This window comes from Acromyrmex echinatior, chromosome 18 (genome assembly GCF_024713525.1).
Source record: "Acromyrmex echinatior isolate Ae372 chromosome 18, ASM2471352v2, whole genome shotgun sequence".
In the NCBI taxonomy this organism is placed as follows: domain Eukaryota; kingdom Metazoa; phylum Arthropoda; class Insecta; order Hymenoptera; family Formicidae; genus Acromyrmex; species Acromyrmex echinatior.
The window spans coordinates 2,551,463-2,575,515 of NC_141869.1; the positions used below are offsets into that span (position 1 = coordinate 2,551,463).

At 31.1% G+C, this 24,053-nt stretch overlaps 1 protein-coding gene across 4 annotated transcripts in view; it reads right to left on the bottom strand.

Moving 5' to 3' along the window:
* The window catches only part of LOC105147740 (kin of IRRE-like protein 1), a 447,481-nt gene that overhangs the window by 368,688 nt on the left and 54,740 nt on the right, over nucleotides 1-24,053 (bottom strand). The window contains exons 1-2 of one of the 4 annotated variants that reach the window (XM_087415492.1): nucleotides 16,455-16,590; nucleotides 14,798-15,199 (exon numbers count right to left, since the gene is read on the bottom strand). The exons of the other annotated variants lie outside the window; for them this stretch is intronic. Of the exons in view, the coding sequence (XP_087271618.1) occupies nucleotides 14,798-14,813 (16 nt within the window). The 5' untranslated portion in view covers nucleotides 14,814-15,199; nucleotides 16,455-16,590. Of the gene's footprint in view, nucleotides 1-14,797; nucleotides 15,200-16,454; nucleotides 16,591-24,053 lie in introns of those variants that run through there. 4 annotated transcript variants of the gene reach the window in all.

A 24,053-nucleotide genomic window follows, 5' to 3' on the forward strand; every position in this document is an offset into this window, starting at 1 on the left:
TTTGTTAGCATCTTGTAATTTGATGTGTTACCCGCCCAATGAGACGAGTATAGATTCAAACAACCGGATTCGTATTAGCTATTAGCACGTAACATCGTAATTAAACCCATCAATGCAAATCTTTAACGACACGATTTTTCTAAAAATCGTCCACTGCTTCGCTAATTTACGCGCTGACGAAACGAGAAAACTAATTACTGGACGCGAGCAATGAATTCGCGCTAATTCGTGCATTGATTCGCACCGTCCCATAAGGCAATATAGCGGATGCTGACCGTCGATATTTAATCACTATGCCAGCATAACAAGTCGAAATTCGAGTGTAATACGCGATTCTATCGACGTGACATATCGGCCGGCGATCTCTCGACGGATCGATGCACGGGGTGTTGCCAGTACTGCCAAACATAAATTCGTCAGATGCAATGCGAGATATCGGTATTCGCGTGTATTCCGTGTCAATGTATCTTTTATCTGATTTTGCCGCTTCGAAATTATGCAGCGATCGACCCGCGACCGGTTAATAATCTGCCCACGACATATTATCACGCACGCTTTGAATTCCTCGTTACTTCTTTCATTTATTTTAATATCTATATATCTTTCGGATTTGCATTTCAAAAATAAATTACGACATTTAGATAGGTTTGTATTAGCTGGCAAACACAAAACCTTGCAGTAAATTTCATTTTTTTTTTAAATAAAATCATTATATAAAAATACAATTCTATTTTAATCCAAATAATCTCGATTGATAAACAAAATATATACATTGAGAAAAAAAGTTGTGGCAACTATTAACAACTCTAAAATTTAATTACTTGCAATTAGTTTTACAAAGTAATAAGAACTAAGGTAATGCTGAATACTATATTTTTATAATATTCGATACTACTTTAGTTCTTATTTTTTAAACTACTTTTTAAAACTAGTTGCAAGTAATATGTAATAAATTTTAGAGTTGTTAATTTATAGTTGCAAAACTATTTTTTTTCTCTCAGTGTATATACGATGTGGATTTTGTTCGATTATTTGTACATAGATAAAAGATCCGATATTCTGCAGATCTTCTATGACAATTATTATTGTGGTAACATCAGACAGACTGCAAGGTAATATCGAAAGATATTGTGGCGCGTCATCACGCTGCTCTCCAACCCTTTGGCATTTCATCTGTCTAGTGTTCTGGGATCTATCTTCAGTAACGGAGTCGTAACGATGCGACAGACATGAAAGGATGTTTCTTGATTGGAAGCAGATAGAAAGCGCTGATTAGTCTTTCACAATGAAGAAGAGACTAAAAATAGAATAGTATCAAGAATGACACTGACACGCTGAGAAGTAAATGTATCAAAATTTGAATTTGCTTACATTTGTCGCAAAAGACTAGTGTCAATATTACGTAGCGTGTATCTACACAAGTGAAAATAGTTGGGCGTTGGAGGAACAACTCCAGTCTTTTGTAGTGAATTATTGTCTCGACGCGAAAAGAGACACGACTCGCGACTTGAGTAATTGTTAATAATCGCGAATTTGAATTGCGCTTGCGTTTCAAAGATCTAGTCGACTTACGAGAAACTTCCAAGAGGAAAGAAAAATGAATGTCTTCATTCCGAGGCACAGCTTGACGAATGAAAGAGTCAATGTTTCGAGAGAAACATTCTAAGATGCTTAATTATCGGAAATCGATGAACGGCTTCTCTACTTAGCTCAAATCTATCCGACGGTAATAAAAGCACGAACAAAACCGCAGAATTGTTTGCTTCTAACTGAAACAATAACCGATATAACATTTCTTTTCAATCTTATTCTGGCATGACATCTTTCAATTCAAATAATACAAAAGAAGAAGCTGAAGGATTTATATTCCTTTCTCTCTCTCTCTCTGTCTCTCTCTCTCTCTCTCTGTCTCTCTCTCTCTCTCTCTCTCTCTTTCTCTTACTTGTAACATTTCCCATTACATCTGCATTTATTCCAGGATTATAACGGTCACCAAAGAAAGTTGCATATTTCTTGCGATAGTAACTGTCAATCCTGAAGTCAAATTTGATGCTACTTGATTTATCTGTTCTACTTTCGCTGACTTCTTGAGCAACTATGAAATTGTAAATGACAATCCGCTCGCTGACGCGACAGCTCGATATTATTTCTAGAACCGACCGGCGGGACACGTGGAAAACTGATCCGGAAACGTTGGTCCCTCGGGATCCTCCGCCGCGCTGTCCAAGCACTGGACCACGAGAAATCGTACGTATGTACGTCGGAACATCGTCGGTCGTTGCATTTTTATTTGTGCGAAGCCATCAGTGAGAGCAGAGCGGCGTTATTGCGGATCGCTCTCTGGGGAGTTTCTCTTTCGATTTCCATTGCCGGGCGTTAATACCGTGCGCGTGGGATAGCAATAACGCGCCTCGTTAGTTCACGAAGACCTTATCAAGCCACCTCGATCACCGATAGAGCAACGTGACTTCACGTTGACAATCGGTCAATTGATAATCGACGGACCGTTAACGCGACGATGACGATGGAATCGAGCGAGTTCTATGCGCGGATCAATTTATGTTTCTCCTTCGATTCCCATTAACGGATATGCCGCGACCAATATTGAATCCCACTGGAACCTTATCAAGCCGATTATCGATTTGGCTGCGACGGGTGCGTCCGTCCGATGGTCCGGCCGATTGATAATCGATAGGAGTTTATCTCCTGGAGTATCTGGCAACTACCAAACACTCCGACACCCGTAAGATCGATGCGACGGCGATGTCGCGTCGCTAATGCTCGCTCGCCGATAATATGCAGCGATAATAACAAAGACGGAGCTAACTCATACACGATTATGCTCTCGTGCTCCTATTTATCGGACTATCGCCTTCCACAGATACCATTGTTCCCATATCGTTCGAATAATCGCACGAGAGTCTACATATATTCGGTTAATATCTGTCCTCTGTTCAATTGTTCTGTTATTTGAAAGGAAAGAATTCCTTTAATACATAAAATAAACAAAAGAAATGTCAATGGATAATTTAACAAATAAAATAGTTCACATAAAGAACACTATTTCAAGTAATTTAAAAAAAAATTACAAACCTATAAAAAATATCGATATAGATTTAATGTGGATCCAACACTATAAGTTTTAAATAAACATATATATGTTGGTATCAATATTACAAATTAACATGGTGAGGATTAATATGTGTTAAATCTGACATTGATAATTTATAGTTTTAATTCTGATGATTACTGATATCACAACAAGGAAAATAGCAAATTACGTGAAGACCGTGGTTCATCGCAAAGCGAGTTATCTCCGAAACGAAATGTCAACGCGACTGTTAACACAAGTTCGCGAGAGCCTGGAAGTTACAGCGGCCGCGATAAGGAGCGGTTTACATCGGGAGGACGGTTAAGGAAGAGTTACGGGTACGTGATCCTGGATATCGAACACATTCGATCGATACTCGCCCGGTCGCACTTGGGAATTAGGAACACGTCCACACGTACGGGACGCTTATAGACACAGTTTTCGTCGCAGGGAAGGAGACGAAACAGGGAGGAGCAGATAGAGAGGGGAGGAGGTGGGATATTCTCTGGAAAGGTAGAGATAGCGAAAGAGAGAGCCGGAGGAAAATGTATAGCATGGCCTAGAATCGGCTCTGGAACGCCGTGCGAGATCTCGAAAATTCGAGGGGGATCCTACCGATGATGATGCTCAAGTTTGCGCCAAGTTTCAAACGAATGGCGTACGTGCGAGAACGCGTACCCTCCAATCCTGCAAAGACGTGATAATCTCTCGAACTGTCTCCGATCTCTTATACGGACGTGCGCGAGAGATTTTTCCTTTCCTTCCTTTTTTTTCCCTTTCGTTTATTTCCACGCGTGCGAGTACGGATTAGAATTTTTCACGGTTTTCAAGTTGCGCGACGCGCGCCATTAATGAAGCGGATCATTGTCACCCTATGTGCTGCAGAAAGCGACGGATGCAGGACAGTTCGAAATACTCGCGTTGCAACTGTTAGCTCGCGCCCCGTATCGACGTATTATATTCCTGTTTTGTAGTCCGAAGTTGTTACGTGAGTATTGGCGTCACTCAAACACCCTGCTCGTGACCGAAATATTCGTGTACCCAGCATGATCACGACGGAAAGTCAAGAAAAATTATCGAAATCTCTTGGTTGACATCTAATTAAGAGGGGAGTACAGTACACTATAGATGCATCGAAGATGCGTTGAGAACTTTGGAAAATAAATTCTAACCACAGATTTTGGACGGTATTCATAGTCCATTCTCATTTAAGATCGTCTTAGACAATGTCTTAAAATACTAATACAGCCTTCCGATTGGCTTATAATATCTTAACAATTTAAGACAATCTCAAATATAAAAACCAATTATGAATATCTAAGGTAGTTGATTGCAACATTATTATTATTATTTTGTCTTTAAGCGAGATTTAAATACGTGTGTCTTTATTTAGTTAGAAAAAAAGATAAAGACACATATGTTTAAATCTCGCTTAAAGCTAAAATAATGTTGCAATCAGACTCTAAACTCTCTCTACCGTACCTAAAAGTTGTCTTCGAAAACTACGTACTACATATACATGCGTGATGTAAAGGGTCATATGATATGGCCGATGTAACAGTATATGTTCGATGTATCGGACGTATGTAATCTATACATGTTATACTAATATCTCTCTAACATCGTACAATATGAATTATTTTTGGAACATGAGTACTTTTAGAAACCATATTTGAGGCAACTTAGCGATGTATTAGATCTCAATTGTGTATTAGACCGCTAACTAGACGCTCTGTGATTCAAACGTGTAAACGTGTAAAACGGATAACTTTACTTAATGTCCATTTCTATCAGTGTACATTAATTTTAATCTCGATTTATTCTCTATCTCTTTTCTCTGATTCTTAGAATTAGAACAAGCGAAAGTTAAATCGAGATTAAAATTAATCAATGATAGAAATAAATATAAAATAAAATTTAATCATGAATATATATAATATATGTTCTATTTATATAGAATATCTTCTTAAAAATATATTCTTAAAATATATTTCTAATATATATCTATAGAAAATTATTAGATTTGTGCTATTATTACAAGCGACACGTTAATTGCGTCACCTCCGATTTATTACACAGATATTATTGCTAAAGCATAATACATTTGAAACTCGAGCGCGCTCAGAGAACCGCGAAATAACAGGTACTTATCAGCTCGGAAAGTACGCGGCCAACTGTTCAATCGTCTAGTGTTGGAGTAGTATAAATGCCATTATACAAACGGACAGATCGCCTTACAGTTTGTAGTCGGCATTACACGCCCGCGTTGCACTCCCCGAAGTTACAACAACGAGAATTGACTCTAGACGTGCCGCCGTTTCGTGATCCGACCATTTCTGATTTGACTATTAACAAGGAACGGGGTTGTACGGCTTAGAATGTGGACGAAATTGGCGGTCGTCGAATTGCTTGTTTCAATAAACTTCACTTTGACGAGAACTCGAATATTAATCTGACTCGGATGAAACCCGACTTCTCGTTACAACTTATATGCCACGCGTTTATTACGAACCATCAGATAATTAAAATCATCGATCGCGTAAGGGCACTTTTTTGCCAGAGTATAAAAAATAACTTAGCAACAATCTCTGCGTACAAAACACAGGTTTATTCAAGTTCTTATGGTTTTTATTTATTACATGCCGCCTCCTCCTCCTCCTCCTCCGTAGTCTTTGTGATAAGCTCGAATGAAAAAGTTTCACACAATCCATACATCTTTCCGCAGTATTTACTTATTGGAGCTCAAACATAATGAAAGGAATAAAGAACAGGGAATAACACATAGGCAATAGATTTCAACCTATTAAAGCACTTAATACACATCTTCAAACGACATTACCAATGTACGCCAACTTTACGCACTCTCTAAATCTGTGGATAGTCACTAATTAATAATTTATTTGAACTTCATTGATGCCACTAGCATACTTGAATAATCAGTAAAGTTAATTAAAAAAGGAAAAATGTTTGAGCATTATATAATTAAAATATTAATATTTGTTAATTTCAATCTTCTAATACTATTATACATTCATTGAATCTGTGTACTAAAATAAGGTTAGGTCACATAATAAAGATTAGATAGATTAGGGATCTCATATTTCATTCACTGATTACCAGTGGTTTAGCACTGATATCAATAATTATCCACTGAATCAGATTTAGAGAGCATATTCGCTAAATATTGGCCTATTTTTGTATGGATAATTATTCATGTCATGTATATACTTTGTAGTAATATGTTATGTATGGCATACATTGATCATGTCTGCAGCTGCCTCAATATTAAATGCTTTCCAGTAAAAGATAAATGATACGGTTAACACAACAAGTGAATCGTTACATCCTTGTTGTATATGTTAAACAAAGATGAAATAATCAATCCCATAACAAAATCTGATTACGAGAAGACAAACTTTTGATTGGCTCATCGTTTTTATCTTCAGTAAATTAAAATGAAAAAAATAGTAAATTAAGATAGCATATATAAGGAGACAGTATATGTACTCTTCTTTCTCTTGTTTTGACAAAATTGCTCGTGACTAGACTCTCTTGTAAGGTCTCTAATTCACCGTGTTACATTGTGCTTCTTGCTGTAGAACATCCTGTAGAACTAACATTGACACCTCTCCATGTCCTTTGATAAGAAAAGTGAGGAATATTGTGGCACGAAAATGGCAACTGTAATCCGCAGAATAACAAGTACAAAGGGAATAAATGGAAAAACGATTCCCACATCGCCAAAATCATCGAAAGGTGATATGCTCTGGCTGGAAGCGCGGGAATCGCTGTCTATCGCGTATCAAAAAAGAATCGCGTGTATGTGCGCGCGCGTGTATCTGTATATTACGAGACATGTGTGAAAATTTTATGCCGTATCCATATCGCGTGTGTGTCAGACATGGAAAAATAGCGCACAACAACGAGAAGAAGGGACGTTACTGATTTTCGATCGCTCGATATGCCGATAGTAACAAGCTTTACATAAGCGGACGGCACTTCGCTTTTCAGCTCGCGTACTTGTTACATGCCCGTATCGTACTCTCTAAATTTGCAACGTTTATTGATGCAGCCGTAGCTCGTGTTTCGTGATCGGAATATTCGTATTGGGCCCCCGGTCCCCTGCCCTTCCCTCCCTCCTTCCCGATTGATATCGAGCGAATGTTTGTAAAACTCCATTACAAAAATTAATAATAATTGTGCAAGCTTTATGATGTTAAACGCCGACAGACAATTTCGCAGTGAAATACTGCAATATTTGCAAAGGTCCTGAAATAGGACGATCGCGTACAATATACGATCTCTGTCAGTTCTATTTTCGTCCGCTATTACTGTAGAATAAATATGGTCGGAGAACCGATAAACATTTGATTACCAGAGATTAATATAATTTTATATAATTATACGACGCGCGCGGGTGGACCAATCGAACACCATTTGCGTGATCTGTTAGGCGACGTGGGACAACAATTTCTGTTTAACATTAGCTTCCTCTCTCATTAGAGCAAAGAGCAGGGTAGGTCGAATTTACCGAAACGTATCATTAAGCGCTGAAGGTAAGGTAAAAAGTTTTTATCCGACGAGAAATATACATTGACACCCATTAATAACGCGCATGAACAATGTGCTCGAACTACTATTACACGCAAGAACATCGATTGCCTCTTGACCCGAAAACTTTTCCAGGGCAAATCTTTTCACTCCTCTTCAACTTTCCACGCAATTGGGGTTACCATATCAGAATCACAAGAGAAAAGAGTACATATACATACTTTTTAAAAAAAAGATGATGATCCGAGAGTGGAAGCAGCACGGACAGAATTGTCTCTTAAAATTTACTATAAATAAAAATATGATACATAGTTGTGGCACGATATAATATTTTAAAGATTTTCACCGTGCACTTCAGTAAAATTAATCAAATTTATTATATATTTTATTGTAATTTTATTAATGAATGAGAGGAATTTACATAAAATTCTTCGAAATACAATGTTGTCCCAAAACTATCATGGTTTCCAGGTGTAACTAATGTATGGTTACCAGGGTAAACTCAAAGAAAACATTCTCTCCGTGAGGAAATATATGTATTTGTTGACAATTCTTAATAATATAATTTCATAAATATAACATTTTAATTAATGACCAGAAATTTCACCTCATATGTATTCTTAAAAGACGGCTGATAACCTTACGCGTGACCGGAACTCTGTAACACCTCGTGACTATCAATAGCTGTTGAAAATCGCGAATCGTCAACCGGGATTGTCGCGCACCGACGAAAACGCGAGGAGAACGCGATAGAGAGACAGGCGAAAAAAAAAGGAAGAGAAAAAGGAGAAAAAAAAAGAATAAATCCGTTCGGAGCAGAAACGGGCGCCGCGGCCTTTTGAAGTTGGCGTGCGCACGCATATAATGCACGGCGCCGCAAAAAGCGTCGGGAAAACTTTCAATCAATCGCCCGGTATTGCAGTAGTAACGGGTCTTGTATGGGCGGACAGCCCGCCCGGGGCTTGCTACACAACGGTAGTGCGGACACAGTAGTCGTGGATTTATTTGGTCGGACAGGAAACACCGGCGCGGCGCGGCGCGGCGCAGCATCGAGCTACGCGGATTTCATGGTTGGCGACGAACAGGGTGACAACGGGGAATGGGACGAAGAGAGAGAGAGAGAGAGAGAGAGAGAGAGAGAGAGAGAGAGAGAGAGAGAGAGAGAGACGTAGACAGAGGGCAGTGGACGCAACGCGGCGTGAGGGCGGACAGAAACAAGGATGAGGAGCGGAGAGGGACGACTAAGGGATGAGGACATGCATATTAATAGGGAAACAAGTACCGAAATGTCTGACCACCGTGAATGAGCCAACGTCGTTGTATCGAACGTTTCTCGCGTTTCCCACTCCCTCTCCCTGTTCAATCTATCTCTGTCTCTCTTCACCACGCGATCCCTTGATTGTCCCCTCGTACGGCAACCAACCCTTTCCCCTGATCCGCACTCTCCACCGATCGTTCTCCATTCCAGTTTCAATTCCGACATACGGGATACCGAGGACAACCCCTCGCCGTTGATCCTGATGAACGTCGCCGACGCGAGATCGATTAAAGCGCAGATCGATCTCGTCGTTCGCCGTTGCGCGAGTAAAAGAATTTAATGCGCGCCGATTTGTGCGCAAATATAATCGAGTAATGAATCGTACGAGCGTAATGACGCGACGACGCAATTCTCACGTCACGCACGCGGAATTACGCGAGATCGCTTCCGTCGAAGCGATCTCATCGGAGGATTTCTCGTAATCTCACAATAACGTTCTCGCATATTCCAGAGAACTTTTTCAACGCGGTGGCCAGCGGGAATCCGTTAATATGTATTTGACGGATATTGAATAATGTCGTGCATTGTCACGCTCGCACTGTTATTCTGGACTCGTTGCATTTTTCTTTTTTCCCACCCACCCCTTTCTACTTCCTGTCGCTCTCTTTTTTTTTACTCTTCATCTCTCGCGCTCATCCGCCACCGTTTATTTCCTGTTCCTATCCGATAATTATATTTTCGATAAACAGCGGATTACTTTTCCATTAAAAGTTGTACGCGCGGATGTCGTCGAACGTGGGATTTAATTCGGCGTAGCCGCCGTGTTTTATACGCAACGACAGATTTTTTTTTCTTCCTTTGCGTGCAAAATGAACGGCGTCGTGCAGCTATATTTCAACGATTTTAATAATGCACCTCGCAGCAACCTAAGCTGTATATTAATGATTTTAATAATACATGAGAGAATACATTCGAATTTGTCAGATTTATACCGCTCCGTTTATATGCGCGTCAATATCGACGGCTCATTTTTTTCTCCCTCTTCCCCTTCCTCTCTTCCTCATCTCTGTGTATCTCTCTCCCTATTCCTCTCTATGCTTCGATCGAGGGTAAAAATTAATGATACGCTCGGAGCATCGGCCAAAAGAGATCATGAAAATCGATTTCAACGTTCCCGCAGTAAATTACTCGACGGCAGGTTAAACCGCCCCGTGGGATCCCGTCGGCGAACGTGCAACCTGCAATCGCGCACGTGCAAAACAAGTACGTGCCGAGAACAAGCGGCTAAGTAGAGTTATGATCGACTGCGAAAACTGTTACCAGGTCGATGAGTAACTCGCGGTCTTATTAGCCACGAAACTTCAAGGAGTAACCGATTATTCACGAATTCTCAATTAGTTCTCCTCACTTTGTGGAACGATGAAACGCGAAGAGGCATTATGTTGAGAAAATATCAAGTTGATTCTAATATGTTGCTATATTTAAACTATTTCTAATTATAACTCTCTCTCACAGACAAGAACCTTTTCTTAAATTGACAATAATAATGCTCCTATAAGCAAAAACATTGTAATCTTGTTTCAAAGATTTTAACCTTGATTTGATTAAATTTGTGTTAATGCAAGTATCAAACTTCACGCTCCATTCAAGATTATTAAAAATCTTGCATAATATAAATTCAATCAAATCGAGATCTTGATCAAAATCTTTGAAGCAAAATTACAATATTTTTTCTTATAGGTACATGAGAATATTATTGACGACTTAAAACTAATTTTTTTACGTACAAATATATTTCTAAATTTAAACTATTTTTTATTACATTTTTGTATATATTATCGAGTTTTTTTAACGCAACGTTCTCGTAAAGAAAACTGCGCATCCGTAGTTTATCCACGAAATCTATGTCAACACATATCAAGATTGCGTGATTGATCAACACGTATTCGATTAGGGAGAGCGAAAGGAAAGTCGCGTAAGAAGAAAAGAAGTTAAACCGACATAAAAGTTAAATCGCAAAGTTGAATCGCTCGCGGGAGCGCGCGATACTTGTTCAGAAAGCGTGCCGTGCGAGGCGCGAGCGGACGTGAAGTGTATTCTGAAAATAAGTCTCTCTTTCGAGAGCGGGGGTGCGAGAAGTTAGCAGGGGCGGTTGAGAAATTTGTAAAGCACGCGGGGTAGGAGAAAACGCAAGACGTGGGACAGTAACGATGACGGGGGAGGCTGGAAAATGCGCGTACGTGTGCGCGTGTTCTCGCGTGGCATGCCGAGAGAGACGCCGCCGCATAAATTAGTGGTGAAAAGTTAATTGGAGCGGACACTGGCTTGCTTTCGCAGTACAAGTTACACTCCTATGCGCCGCACCACCCTCGTGCTTATCGCCCTACCCTCCGTGGCATGGCGTATACAGAGGGAGGTAACGACACAACAGCGTCCGACGGTAAGCTAAATTATCGGCTAGGCCAAACACGCTAATTTGCACGACAAATTCGTAATTATTGCGAAATCCGGCGGGACGCTACGTCCTACCACAGAGTCAAATACCGCCGAACGCGCCATCGATCTCTTCTGTTATTTAATTTAAAAACCTACTACAATCGCCCGTTCGCCCGTTGTGACTGGACGGACCTAGATCGAGGTTACCTGATTTCTTAGCGATTTTTCCGCGGGAACGGTAATGGTGAGATCGTGTGATCGAAATTGCGGTCACGAATACACAATTTCGCTGTCCTGCTCAAGTCAATTAAGTGTTACAATTTAATACTCTCCCTTGCACCTATCGAAAAGTTAGAATTCCGAAAACTTAGAATATGCGATGTAACGTTTCTCAAGAAATAAAAGAATTGTGATCCATCAATTTAATTTGTGTTATATGTCTCACTTGCATATCATTCATTTGTAACAGCAACGAAAAGATTTTTTGCAGTGTGCATGCGTTCATGCAAAATAATCATACAATTCATGAAAAATAATTCATGAAAAATAATTATACAATTACGAAAATATTATTATAATTTTTGTAAGCATTGAATTTTGAACACATTATTTAATTAGATATAAAATAATCATGTATTATCTAAAATAAAAATTTTAAAGTATTTTTTACATTTTATACAAATCTATTTTTGCTAAGATCTTTAGAGAATATATATAATTATTTTAGAATTATATATTTTATAAAAAAATGTATAATTATTTTAGATAATACATAATTATCTTATATCTATAATTAAATAATCGGTTCAAAATTCAATGCCTACAAAAATTATATTTTCATAATTGTATGATTATTTTTCAGCAAACTGCATGCGTTCATATAGCAATCATTTTCTTAGTAAAAATAAATTTGTATAAAATTTTAAAGTATTATTCAAATTTTATACACATTTATTTTTGCTAAGATCTTTAGAGAATATATATAATTATTTTAGAAAAAATATATAATTATTTTATCTCTAAATTTTAAAACTCTCTTTTTATCTAAATTATGTAAAAGGAGAATTACTTAAAAATTATCTGTAACAAATAAATTAAAATCCAAATTAAAACTGAGTAAAAAAATAACTAATAATCATTACTTTAAAAAATAATTGCTATATGAACGCATGCAGTTTGCTTAAAAACAATCATATAATTTTGAAAATATAATTTTTGTAAGCATTGAATTTTGAACCTATTATTTAATTAGATATAAAACAATTATATATTATCTAAAATAATTATACATTTTTTTATAAAATATATAATTCTAAAATAATTCTAAAATATATAATTCTAAAATATATATTCTTTACAGATCTTAGGAAAAATAAATTTGTTTAAAATTTTAAAATATTTAAATTTTATACAAATTTATTTTTGCTAAAATTTTCTTTAGAGAATATACATAATTATTTTAGAAAAAATATATAATTATTTTATCACTAAATTTTAAGTAACTCTCCTTTTATCTAAATTAAAAGGAGAATTACTTAAAAATTACATCTGTAACAAATAAATTAAAATCCAAATTAAAACTGAGTAAAAAAATAACTAATAATCATTACTTTAAAAAATAATTGCTATATGAACGCATGCAGTTTGCTGAAAAACAATCATACAATTTTGAAAATATAATTTTTGTAAGCATTGAATTTTGAACCTATTATTTAATTAGATATAAAACAATTATATATTACCTAAAATAATTATACATTTTTTTATAAAATATATAATTCTAAAATATATAATTCTAAAATAAATATGTATATTTTGTACAGATCTTAGTAAAAATAAATTTGTTTAAAATTTTAAAATATTTAAATTTTATACAAATTTATTTTTGCTAAAATTTTCTTTAGAGAATATATATAATTATTTTAGAAAAAATATATAATTATTTTATCTCTAAATTTTAAGTAACTCTCCTTTTATCTAAATTACGTAAAAGGAGAATTACTGAAAAATTACTTCTGCAACAAATAAATTAAAATCCAAATGAAAACTGAGTAAAAAAATAACTTATAATAATTAATTTAAAAAATAATTGCCATATGAACGCATGCAGTGTGCATGTGTTCATGTAAAATAATCATACAATTCATGAAAAATAATTCATGAAAAATAATCATACAATTGCGAAAATATTATTATAATTTTTGTAAGCATTGAATTTTGAACCCATTATTTAATTAGATATAAAACAATCATGTATTATCTAAAATAAAAATTTTAAAGTATTATTTAAATTTTATACAAATCTATTTTTGCTAAGATCTTTAGAAAATATATATAATTATTTTAGAATTATATATTTTATAAAAAAATGTATAATTATTTTAGATAATACATAATTATCTTATATCTATAATTAAATAATCGGTTCAAAATTCAATGCTTACAAAAATTATATTTTCATAATTGTATGATTATTTTTCAGCAAACTGCATGCGTTCATATAGCAATCATTTTCTTAGTAAAAATAAATTTGTATAAAATTTTAAAGTATTATTTAAATTTTATACAAATTTATTTTTGCTAAAATTTTCTTTAGAGAATATATATAATTATTTTAGAAAAAATATATAATTATTTTATCTCTAAATTTTAAGTTTTCACCTTTTATCTAAATTATGTAAAAGGAGAATTACTTAAAAATTATTTCTGCAACAAATAAATTAAAATCCAAATTAAAACTGAGTAAAAAAAATAACTAATAATCATTACTTTAAAAAATAATTGCTATATGAACGCATGCAGTTTGCTGAAAAACAATCATACAATTTTGAAAATATAATTTTTGTAAGCATTGAATTTTGAACCCATTATTTAACAAGATATAAAACAATTATGTATTATCTAAAATAATTATACATTTTTTTATAAAATATATAATTGTAAAATAATTCTAAAATATATAATTCTAAAACAATTATATATTCTTTAAAGATCTTAGTAAAAATAAATTTGTTTAAAATTTTAAAATATTTAAATTTTATACAAATTTATTTTGCTAAAATTTTTTTTAGAGAATATATATAATTTTAGAAAAAATATAGTACTCTAAATTTTTCTCTAAATTTTTAATAACTCTCCTTTTATCTAAATTATATAAAAAGAGAGTTACTTAAAAATTACTTAAAAATTTTATACAAATTTATTTTCGCTAAGATCTTCTTTAAAAAATATATATACAATAATTATTTTGGAGAATATATAATTATCTTAGAGAGAATGTATAATTATTTTACATATATATAGAATTATTTTATATAATTATTTTATAGAATATAGAATTATTTAAATCATTTTATTTAACAATGATTTAAAAATAATCATTTTTAAATTATTGTCAAATAAAATGATTTAAAAACTAGCGAAAAAAGGTTAATATTACACAAATAAAAAATAATATTTACCACCAGGTTGCTCCATCAGTGCCCGATGTCTCTCCCAGACCTCCACCTCCTCTCAGAATATGCACAGGACACTCGCGTAAAACACTCGCGAATACACTGTAATCGCGCGCGGACTATAACTTGAGTCCAATAACTAGAACGGCACTCGTGAAACGCGCGACGCGACGAACCGGCTGCGGTTCGTTCATTTTCAAGTAAATCGGCGACGTTAGTTTTCCCGTTGGATTTTTACACGAAGAGAATGATTTTACTCAATATCTAAAAATTTATCTAGATATATACATTCAGACATATCCGATAATTTTTAGATATTTGAGAAAAATCATTCTTTTCGTGTAAAACATCCTCTGGGTACTGAGCTCCCTCACCACGTCAAGGTGTACCCGTGAGAGGGAAGATAATCTGAAAAATGTAATAAATAGCTATGATACTATGCTATTATTGCAATCGGTTAACTTTTAGAAACGAATATTACGTCTGCAATCCGTTATCATTGCGAAAAAGTCAAAGCAGATAAAAGGGCTGAATCTTTTATTTATTCATAGATAATGTCTGTAAGATACGATTAGAATCTATAAAATAGGCTGGAGATTAATAAAAGGAAGAAATGTTTCTTTTATTAATTGTTCCAAAGTTACAGTTAATTTTTTAACGGATCGTAACGAAAGGTGCACAAAAATCAAAATTAATTAAATTATTAAACTGTATTAATTGTATTGAAAGCAGGAATTGCGACTTTTTTGCATGAGAGTATTCATATCAACGTTGCTTTTCTTTGACTCGTGTGATACCGTTCGTACAAACAAGTAGTCGTGTCGCATGCTGCTCCTTTTCACATTTCTTTTTGAAACATATAATAATCGCAAAAAGTACTAGATATAATACGAAATATTGTATTTTATGAATATTCACATAATACGATTACTAGTATGAATAATTATTCATAAAGTATAATACAACGTTTCGTATTGTATTAGACATTCTTCGCGAAAAAGATTTCAAAAAGTAATATGAAAAAAAAGCCGCGACACGGCTACGTTGTTTGTACGAGCTTCGGTAAGGGAATAATAACTGCGCGATAACTAGGCGTAAACATGACGCGCCGTTCCGTGCCACCTCGTACCATCCCCAACCGAAGGTCACGCGCCAACCGTCGAAATACTACGTACTAACGTACGCCTATTACAAAATCAGTAAAATAATATTCGTTACGTTTTAATATTCTTCGATGAATATTACACGATGCTTTATTGTACGATTTACGTTTTATTTCGTTACGCACACAACTCATCTATATTTTAGGCCGGTATTCATAGTCAGGTCTTATATTCAAGACCGTCTTAAGTATAATTTTAAGAAGTCACGAATCAGAGATCCGTATTAACATCGTAAGACATTACTTAAGACAGTCTTGAAATAAGAACGGACTATGAATGCCGCCCTTAAATATCTAATTAATATATCTGTAAATGTGTAATATATGATATTTCTATTTATATTCATTATTATATTTAGTCCAAATTGTTTCATAATTTAAAAAATGTTTGCGTTTATCTTTACTTAAAGAATGTATATTATTAATCTTATTATTAATCTTTATTTGAACGTAAATCGTCAAAGAGAGTAATAAAGATTGAGATATAACTCTGGTACACACCTTAGTTTTGAGCAATATTACTATTTGACCATCCTTATGTAATTAATCAGTTCGCGTTCGTGAATCTCTAATTTTCGTAGATTAATGCGCGAGCGACTCACACCACACGTCCGTCTTGCTGCGAAGTCGTCGAACGAATGCTAAAGTGACGATCGACCACCGCACCGTGCCCCCCTTCGCCTTCGCTCCGCGTCCCACCGCTTTTCGTCGCCAGTGACCCCCTTCCCCTACCGAGCTTTTCGCCAGATGTTTTTAGATTACACCCAACTATCGCGTATTCAAACGACGAAAAATATTCAACGATTTATTCAACGATCTATATAATTATATTTTTCATATTTTACATGATTTTGACAAACGGATATCGCCGTACATTTCGCGTTTTGCTTTGTGGCATCTCGGGCACAATCCTATATTATTTGCATTTGATTCTCTTAAACGAATTAGTAATTATTCGCGTGAGATATTTTTGATATATTTAACAATTCTCAATTTTCATAATTCTTTTTAATGATCCATACTTCAATAAAGATTGATAAAATATTCTATATATGTTCTTTATATAAAGATAAATGCAAATTTTCTTAATATCGTGAAACAATTTGTGCCGAATACAACTTTAGTCAATATCTTAAAATTGACATTTTATAATTGGAATAATGTACATGTTTAAAAACATATATTATTATATATGAAACATATTTATCCTTTAAATATTTTTACTTCAGAGTTTTACATTTTTGTATAAAAAAATACAGTTTTCTCATTTTGTTAACTATATTTAGTTATAACAATTTATATACAATTTATTATAAATATTCAATTTTGCAAATACTTTCTAAAGATGTCAAAATGTACGTAAGAACCGTTTAATAATTTTCATTTACTTGCAAAAGCGACGAAAATTAAAGTATGTAATTTAAATAAAAAAATTAAAAGCGTTATTTAGTATTAATTCATCATTTTAAATAATTGTACACTTCTGACTTATTTCTTATTTAATATTTTATATAAGTTTCTGGAAACTATTTTATATCTTTTACTTTAAACATGCTTTTTGCATATATTCCTACGATTTTATATTTTAAATAAGTTTCTGAACCTTATTTTCTATTTTTTATTTTAAATAATTCGTATGTTATTTTATCATGATCGCCGTTACAATAGTGTCTTAAATTAATTTAGTAACTGAAAAATTAAATAATGATTAACAAGATATTTAGTACTCTTAGCTAAAGCTGTATTCGGCACAAATTGTTTCACGATATTAGGAAAATTTGCATTTATCTTTATATAAAGAACATATATATAATATTTTATCAATCTTTATTGAAGTATGAATCATTAAAAAGAATTATGAAAATTGAGAATTATTGAAAATATCAAAAATATCTCACGCGAATAATTACTAATTCGTTTAAGAGAAGCATGCAAGTAATATAGGATTGTGCCCGAGATGCCACAAAGCAAAACGCGAAATGTACGGCGATATCCGTTTGACAAAATCATGTAAAATACTTGAATAATTGTACTAACCGTTCAATATTTTTCAAATGCGATAGTTGGGTGCAATCTAAAGAACATCTGGCGAAAACTCGGGGGGGAAGGGGGTCACTGGCGACGAAAAGCGGTGGGACGCGGAGCGAAGGCGTAGGGGGGCACGGTGCGGTGGTCGATCGTCACTTTAGCATTCGTTCGACGACTTCGCAGCAAGACGAACGTGTGGTGTGAGTCGCTCGCGCATTAATCTACGAAAATTAGAGATTCACGAACGCGAACTGATAATTAATTACATAAGGATGGTCAAATAGTTATATTGCTCAAAACTAAGGTGTGTACCAGAGTTATATCTCAATCTTTATTACTCTCTTTGACGATTTACGTTCAAATAAAGATTAATAATAAGATTAATAATATACATTCTTTAAGTAAAGATAAACGCAAACATTTTTTAAATTATGAAATAATTTGGACTAAATATAATAATGAATATAAATAGAAATATCATATATTACACATTTACAGATATATTAATTAGATATTTAAGGGCGGCATTCATAGTCCGTTCTTATTTCAAGATTGTCTTAAGTAATGTCTTACGATGTTAATACGGATCTCTGATTCGTGACTTCTTAAAATTATACTTAAGACGGTCTTGAATATAAGACCTGACTATGAATACCGGCCTAAAATATAGATGAGTTGTGTGCGTAACGAAATAAAACGTAAATCGTACAATAAAGCATCGTGTAATATTCATCGAAGAATATTAAAACGTAACGAATATTATTTTACTGATTTTATAATAGGCGTACGTTAGTACGTAGTATTTCGACGGTTGGCGCGTGACCTTCGGTTGGGGATGGTACGAGGTGGCACGGAACGGCGCGTCATGTTTACGCCTAGTTATCGCGCAGTTATTATTCCCTTACCGAAGCTTGTACAAACAACGTAGCCGTGTCGCGGCTTTTTTTTCACATTACTTTTTGAAATCTTTTTCGCGAAGAATGTCTAATACAATACGAAACGTTGTATTATACTTTATGAATAATTATTCATACTAGTAATCGTATTATGTGAATATTCATAAAATACAATATTTCGTATTATATCTAGTACTTTTTGCGATTATTATATGTTTCAAAAAGAAATGTGAAAAGGAGCAGCATGCGACACGACTACTTGTTTGTACGAACGGTATCACACGAGTCAAAGAAAAGCAACGTTGATATGAATACTCTCATGCAAAAAAGTCGCAATTCCTGCTTTCAATACAATTAATACAGTTTAATAATTTAATTAATTTTGATTTTTGTGCACCTTTCGTTACGATCCGTTAAAAAATTAACTGTAACTTTGGAACAATTAATAAAAGAAACATTTCTTCCTTTTATTAATCTCCAGCCTATTTTATAGATTCTAATCGTATCTTACAGACATTATCTATGAATAAATAAAAGATTCAGCCCTTTTATCTGCTTTGACTTTTTCGCAATGATAACGGATTGCAGACGTAATATTCGTTTCTAAAAGTTAACCGATTGCAATAATAGCATAGTAACATAGCTATTTATTACATTTTTCAGATTATCTTCCCACTCACGGGTACACCTTGACGTGGTGAGGGAACTCAGTACCCAGAGGATGTTTTACACGAAAAAAATGATTTTTCTCAAATATCTAAAAATTATCGGATATGTCTGAATGTATATATCTAGATAAATTTTTAGATATTGAGTAAAATCATTCTCTTCGTGTAAAAATCCAACGGGAAAACTAACGTCGCCGATTTACTTGAAAATGAACGAACCGCAGCCGGTTCGTCGCGTCGCGCGTTTCGCGAGTGCCGTTCTAGTTATTGGACTCAAGTTATAGTCCGCGCGCGATTACAGTGCATTCGCGAGTGTTTTACGCGAGTGTCCTGTGCATATTCTGAGAGGAGGTGGAGGTCTGGGAGAGACATCGGGCACTGATGGAGCAACCTGGTGGTAAATATTATTTTTTATTTGTGTAATATTAACCTTTTTTCGCTAGTTTTTAAATCATTTTATTTGACAATAATTTAAAAATGTATTTTTAAATCATTGTTAAATAAAATGATTTAAATAATTCTATATTCTATAAAATAATTATATAAAGTAATTCTATATATATATATATAGTAATTCTATATATATAGTAATATATATAATAATTCTATATATAAAATAATTATACATTCTCTCTAAGATAATTATATATTCTCCAAAATAATTATTGTATATATATTTTTTAAAGAAGAACTTAGCGAAAATAAATTTGTATAAAATTTTTAAGTAATTTTTAAGTAACTCTCTTTTTATATAATTTAGATTTTAGATAAAAGGAGAGTTATTAAAAATTTAGAGAAAAATTTAGAGTACTATATTTTTTCTAAAATCATTATATATTTCTCTAAAGAAAATTTTAGCAAAATAAATTTGTATAAAATTTAAATATTTTAAAATTTTAAACAAATTTATTTTTACTAAGATCTTTAAAGAATATATATAATTGTTTTAGAATTATATATTTTAGAATTATATATTTTATAAAAAAATGTATAATTATTTTAGATAATACATAATTGTTTTATATCTTGTTAAATAATGGGTTCAAAATTCAATGCTTACAAAAATTATATTTTCAAAATTGTATGATTGTTTTTCAGCAAACTGCATGCGTTCATATAGCAATTATTTTTTAAAGTAATGATTATTAGTTATTTTTTTACTCAGTTTTAATTTGGATTTTAATTTATTTGTTACAGATGTAATTTTTAAGTAATTCTCCTTTTACGTAATTTAGATAAAAGGTGAAAACTTAAAATTTAGAGATAAAATAATTATATATTTTTTCTAAAATAATTATACATATTCTCTAAAGAAAATTTTAGCAAAAATAAATTTGTATAAAATTTAAATATTTTAAAATTTTAAACAAATTTATTTTTACTAAGATCTGTAAAGAATATATATATTTATTTTAGAATTATATATTTTAGAATTATTTTAGAATTATATATTTTATAAAAAAATGTATAATTATTTTAGATAATATATAATTGTTTTATATCTAATTAAATAATGGGTTCAAAATTCAATGCTTACAAAAATTATATTTTCAAAATTGTATGATTGTTTTTCAGCAAACTGCATGCGTTTATATAGCAATTATTTTTTAAAGTAATGATTATTAGTTATTTTTTTACTCAGTTTTAATTTGGATTTTAATTTATTTGTTACAGATGTAATTTTTAAGTAATTCTCCTGTTACATAATTTAGATAAAAGGAGAGTTATTTAAAATTTAGAGATAAAATAATTATATATTTTTTCTAAAATAATTATATATATTCTCTAAAGATCTTAGCAAAAATAAATGTGTATAAAATTTAAATAATACTTTAAAATTTTATACAAATATATTTTTACAAAGAAAATGATTGCTATGTGAATCCATGCAGTTTGCTGAAAAATAATCATACAATTATGAAAATATAATTTTTGTAAGCATTGAATTTTGAACCGATTATTTAATTATAGATATAAGATAATTATGTATTATCTAAAATAATTATACATTTTTTTATAAAATATATAATTCTAAAATAATTATATATATTCTCTAAAGAAAATTTTAGTAAAATAAATTTGTATAAAATTTAAATATTTTAAAATTTTAAACAAATTTATTTTTACTAAGATCTTTAAAGAATATATATGATTGTTTTAGAATTATATATTTTAGAATTATTTTAGAATTATATATTTTATAAAAAAATGTATAATTATTTTAGATAATACATAATTGTTTTATATCTTGTTAAATAATGGGTTCAAAATTCAATGCTTACAAAAATTATATTTTCAAAATTGTATGATTGTTTTTCAGCAAACTGCATGCGTTCATATAGCAATTATTTTTTAAAGTAATGATTATTAGTTATTTTTTTACTCAGTTTTAATTTGGATTTTAATTTATTTGTTGCAGAAGTAATTTTTAAGTAATTCTCCTTTTACGTAATTTAGATAAAAGGAGAGTTACTTAAAATTTAGAGATAAAATAATTATATATTTTTTCTAAAATAATTATATATAATATATTCTCTAAAGAAAATTTTAGCAAAAATAAATTTGCATAAAATTTAAATATTTTAAAATTTTAAACAAATTTATTTTTACTAAGATCTATAAAGAATATATATATTTATTTTAGAATTATATATTTTAGAATTATTTTAGAATTATATATTTATTTTAGAATTATATATTTTAGAATTATTTTAGAATTATATATTTTATAAAAAAATGTATAATTATTTTAGATAATATATAATTATTTTATATCTAATTGAATAATGGGTTCAAAATTCAATGCTTACAAAAATTATATTTTCAAAATTGTATGATTGTTTTTCAGCAAACTGCATGCGTTCATATAGCAATCATTTTCTTAGTAAAAATAAATTTGTATAAAATTTTAAAGTATTATTTAAATTTTATATACATTTATTTTTGCTAAGATCTTTAGAGAATATATATAATTATTTTAGAAAAAATATATAATTATTTTATATATATATCTAAATTTTAAATGACTCTCCTTTTATCTAAATTATGTAAAAGGAGAATTACTTAAAAATTAGATCTGTAACAAATAAATTAAAATCCAAATTAAAACTGAGTAAAAAAATAACTAATAATCATTACTTTAAAAAATAATTGCTGAAAAATAATCATACAATTATGAAAATATAATTTTTTAAGCATTGAATTTTGGACCGATTATTTAATTATAGATATAAGATAATTATGTATTATCTAAAATAATTATACATTTTTTTATAAAATATATAATTCTATAATAATTATATATATTCTCTAAAGATCTTAGCAAAAATAAATGTGTATGAAATTTGAATAATACTTTAAAATTTTATACAAATTTATTTTTACTAGGAAAATGATTGCTATATGAACGCATGCAGTTTGCTGAAAAATAATCATACAATTATGAAAATATAATTTTTTAAGCATTGAATTTTGGACCGATTATTTAATTATAGATATAAGATAATTATGTATTATCTAAAATAATTATACATTTTTTTATAAAATATATAATTCTATAATAATTATATATATTCTCTAAAGATCTTAGCAAAAATAGATTTGTATAAGATTTAAATAATACCTTAAAATTTTTATTTTAGATAATACATGATTGTTTTATATCTAATTAAATAATGGGTTCAAAATTCAATGCTTACAAAAATTATAATAATATTTTCGCAATTGTATGATTATTTTTCATGAATTATTTTTCATGAATTGTATGGTTATTTTACATGAACGCATGCACACTGCATGCGTTCATATGGCAATTATTTTTTAAATTAATTATTATAAGTTATTTTTTTACTCAGTTTTCATTTGGATTTTAATTTATTTGTTGCAGAAGTAATTTTTAAGTAATTCTCCTTTTACGTAATTTAGATAAAAGGAGAGTTACTTAAAATTTAGAGATAAAATAATTATATATTTTTTCTAAAATAATTATGTATAATATATTCTCTAAAGACAATTTTAGCAAAAATAAATTTGTATAAAATTTAAATATTTTAAAATTTTAAACAAATTTATTTTTACTAAGATCTGTACAAAATATACATATTTATTTTAGAATTATATATTTTAGAATTATATATTTTATAAAAAAATGTATAATTATTTTAGGTAATATATAATTGTTTTATATCTAATTAAATAATAGGTTCAAAATTCAATGCTTACAAAAATTATATTTTCAAAATAGCAAACTGCATGCGTTCATATAGCAATTATTTTTTAAAGTAATGATTATTAATTATTTTTTTTACTCAGTTTTAATTTGGATTTTAATTTATTTGTTGCAAAAATAATTTTTAAGTAATTCTCCTTTTACGTAATTTAGATAAAAGGTGAAAACTTAAAATTTAGAGATAAAATAATTATATATTTTTTCTAAAATAATTATATATATTCTCTAAAGAAAATTTTAGCAAAAATAAATTTGTATAAAATTTAAATATTTTAAAATT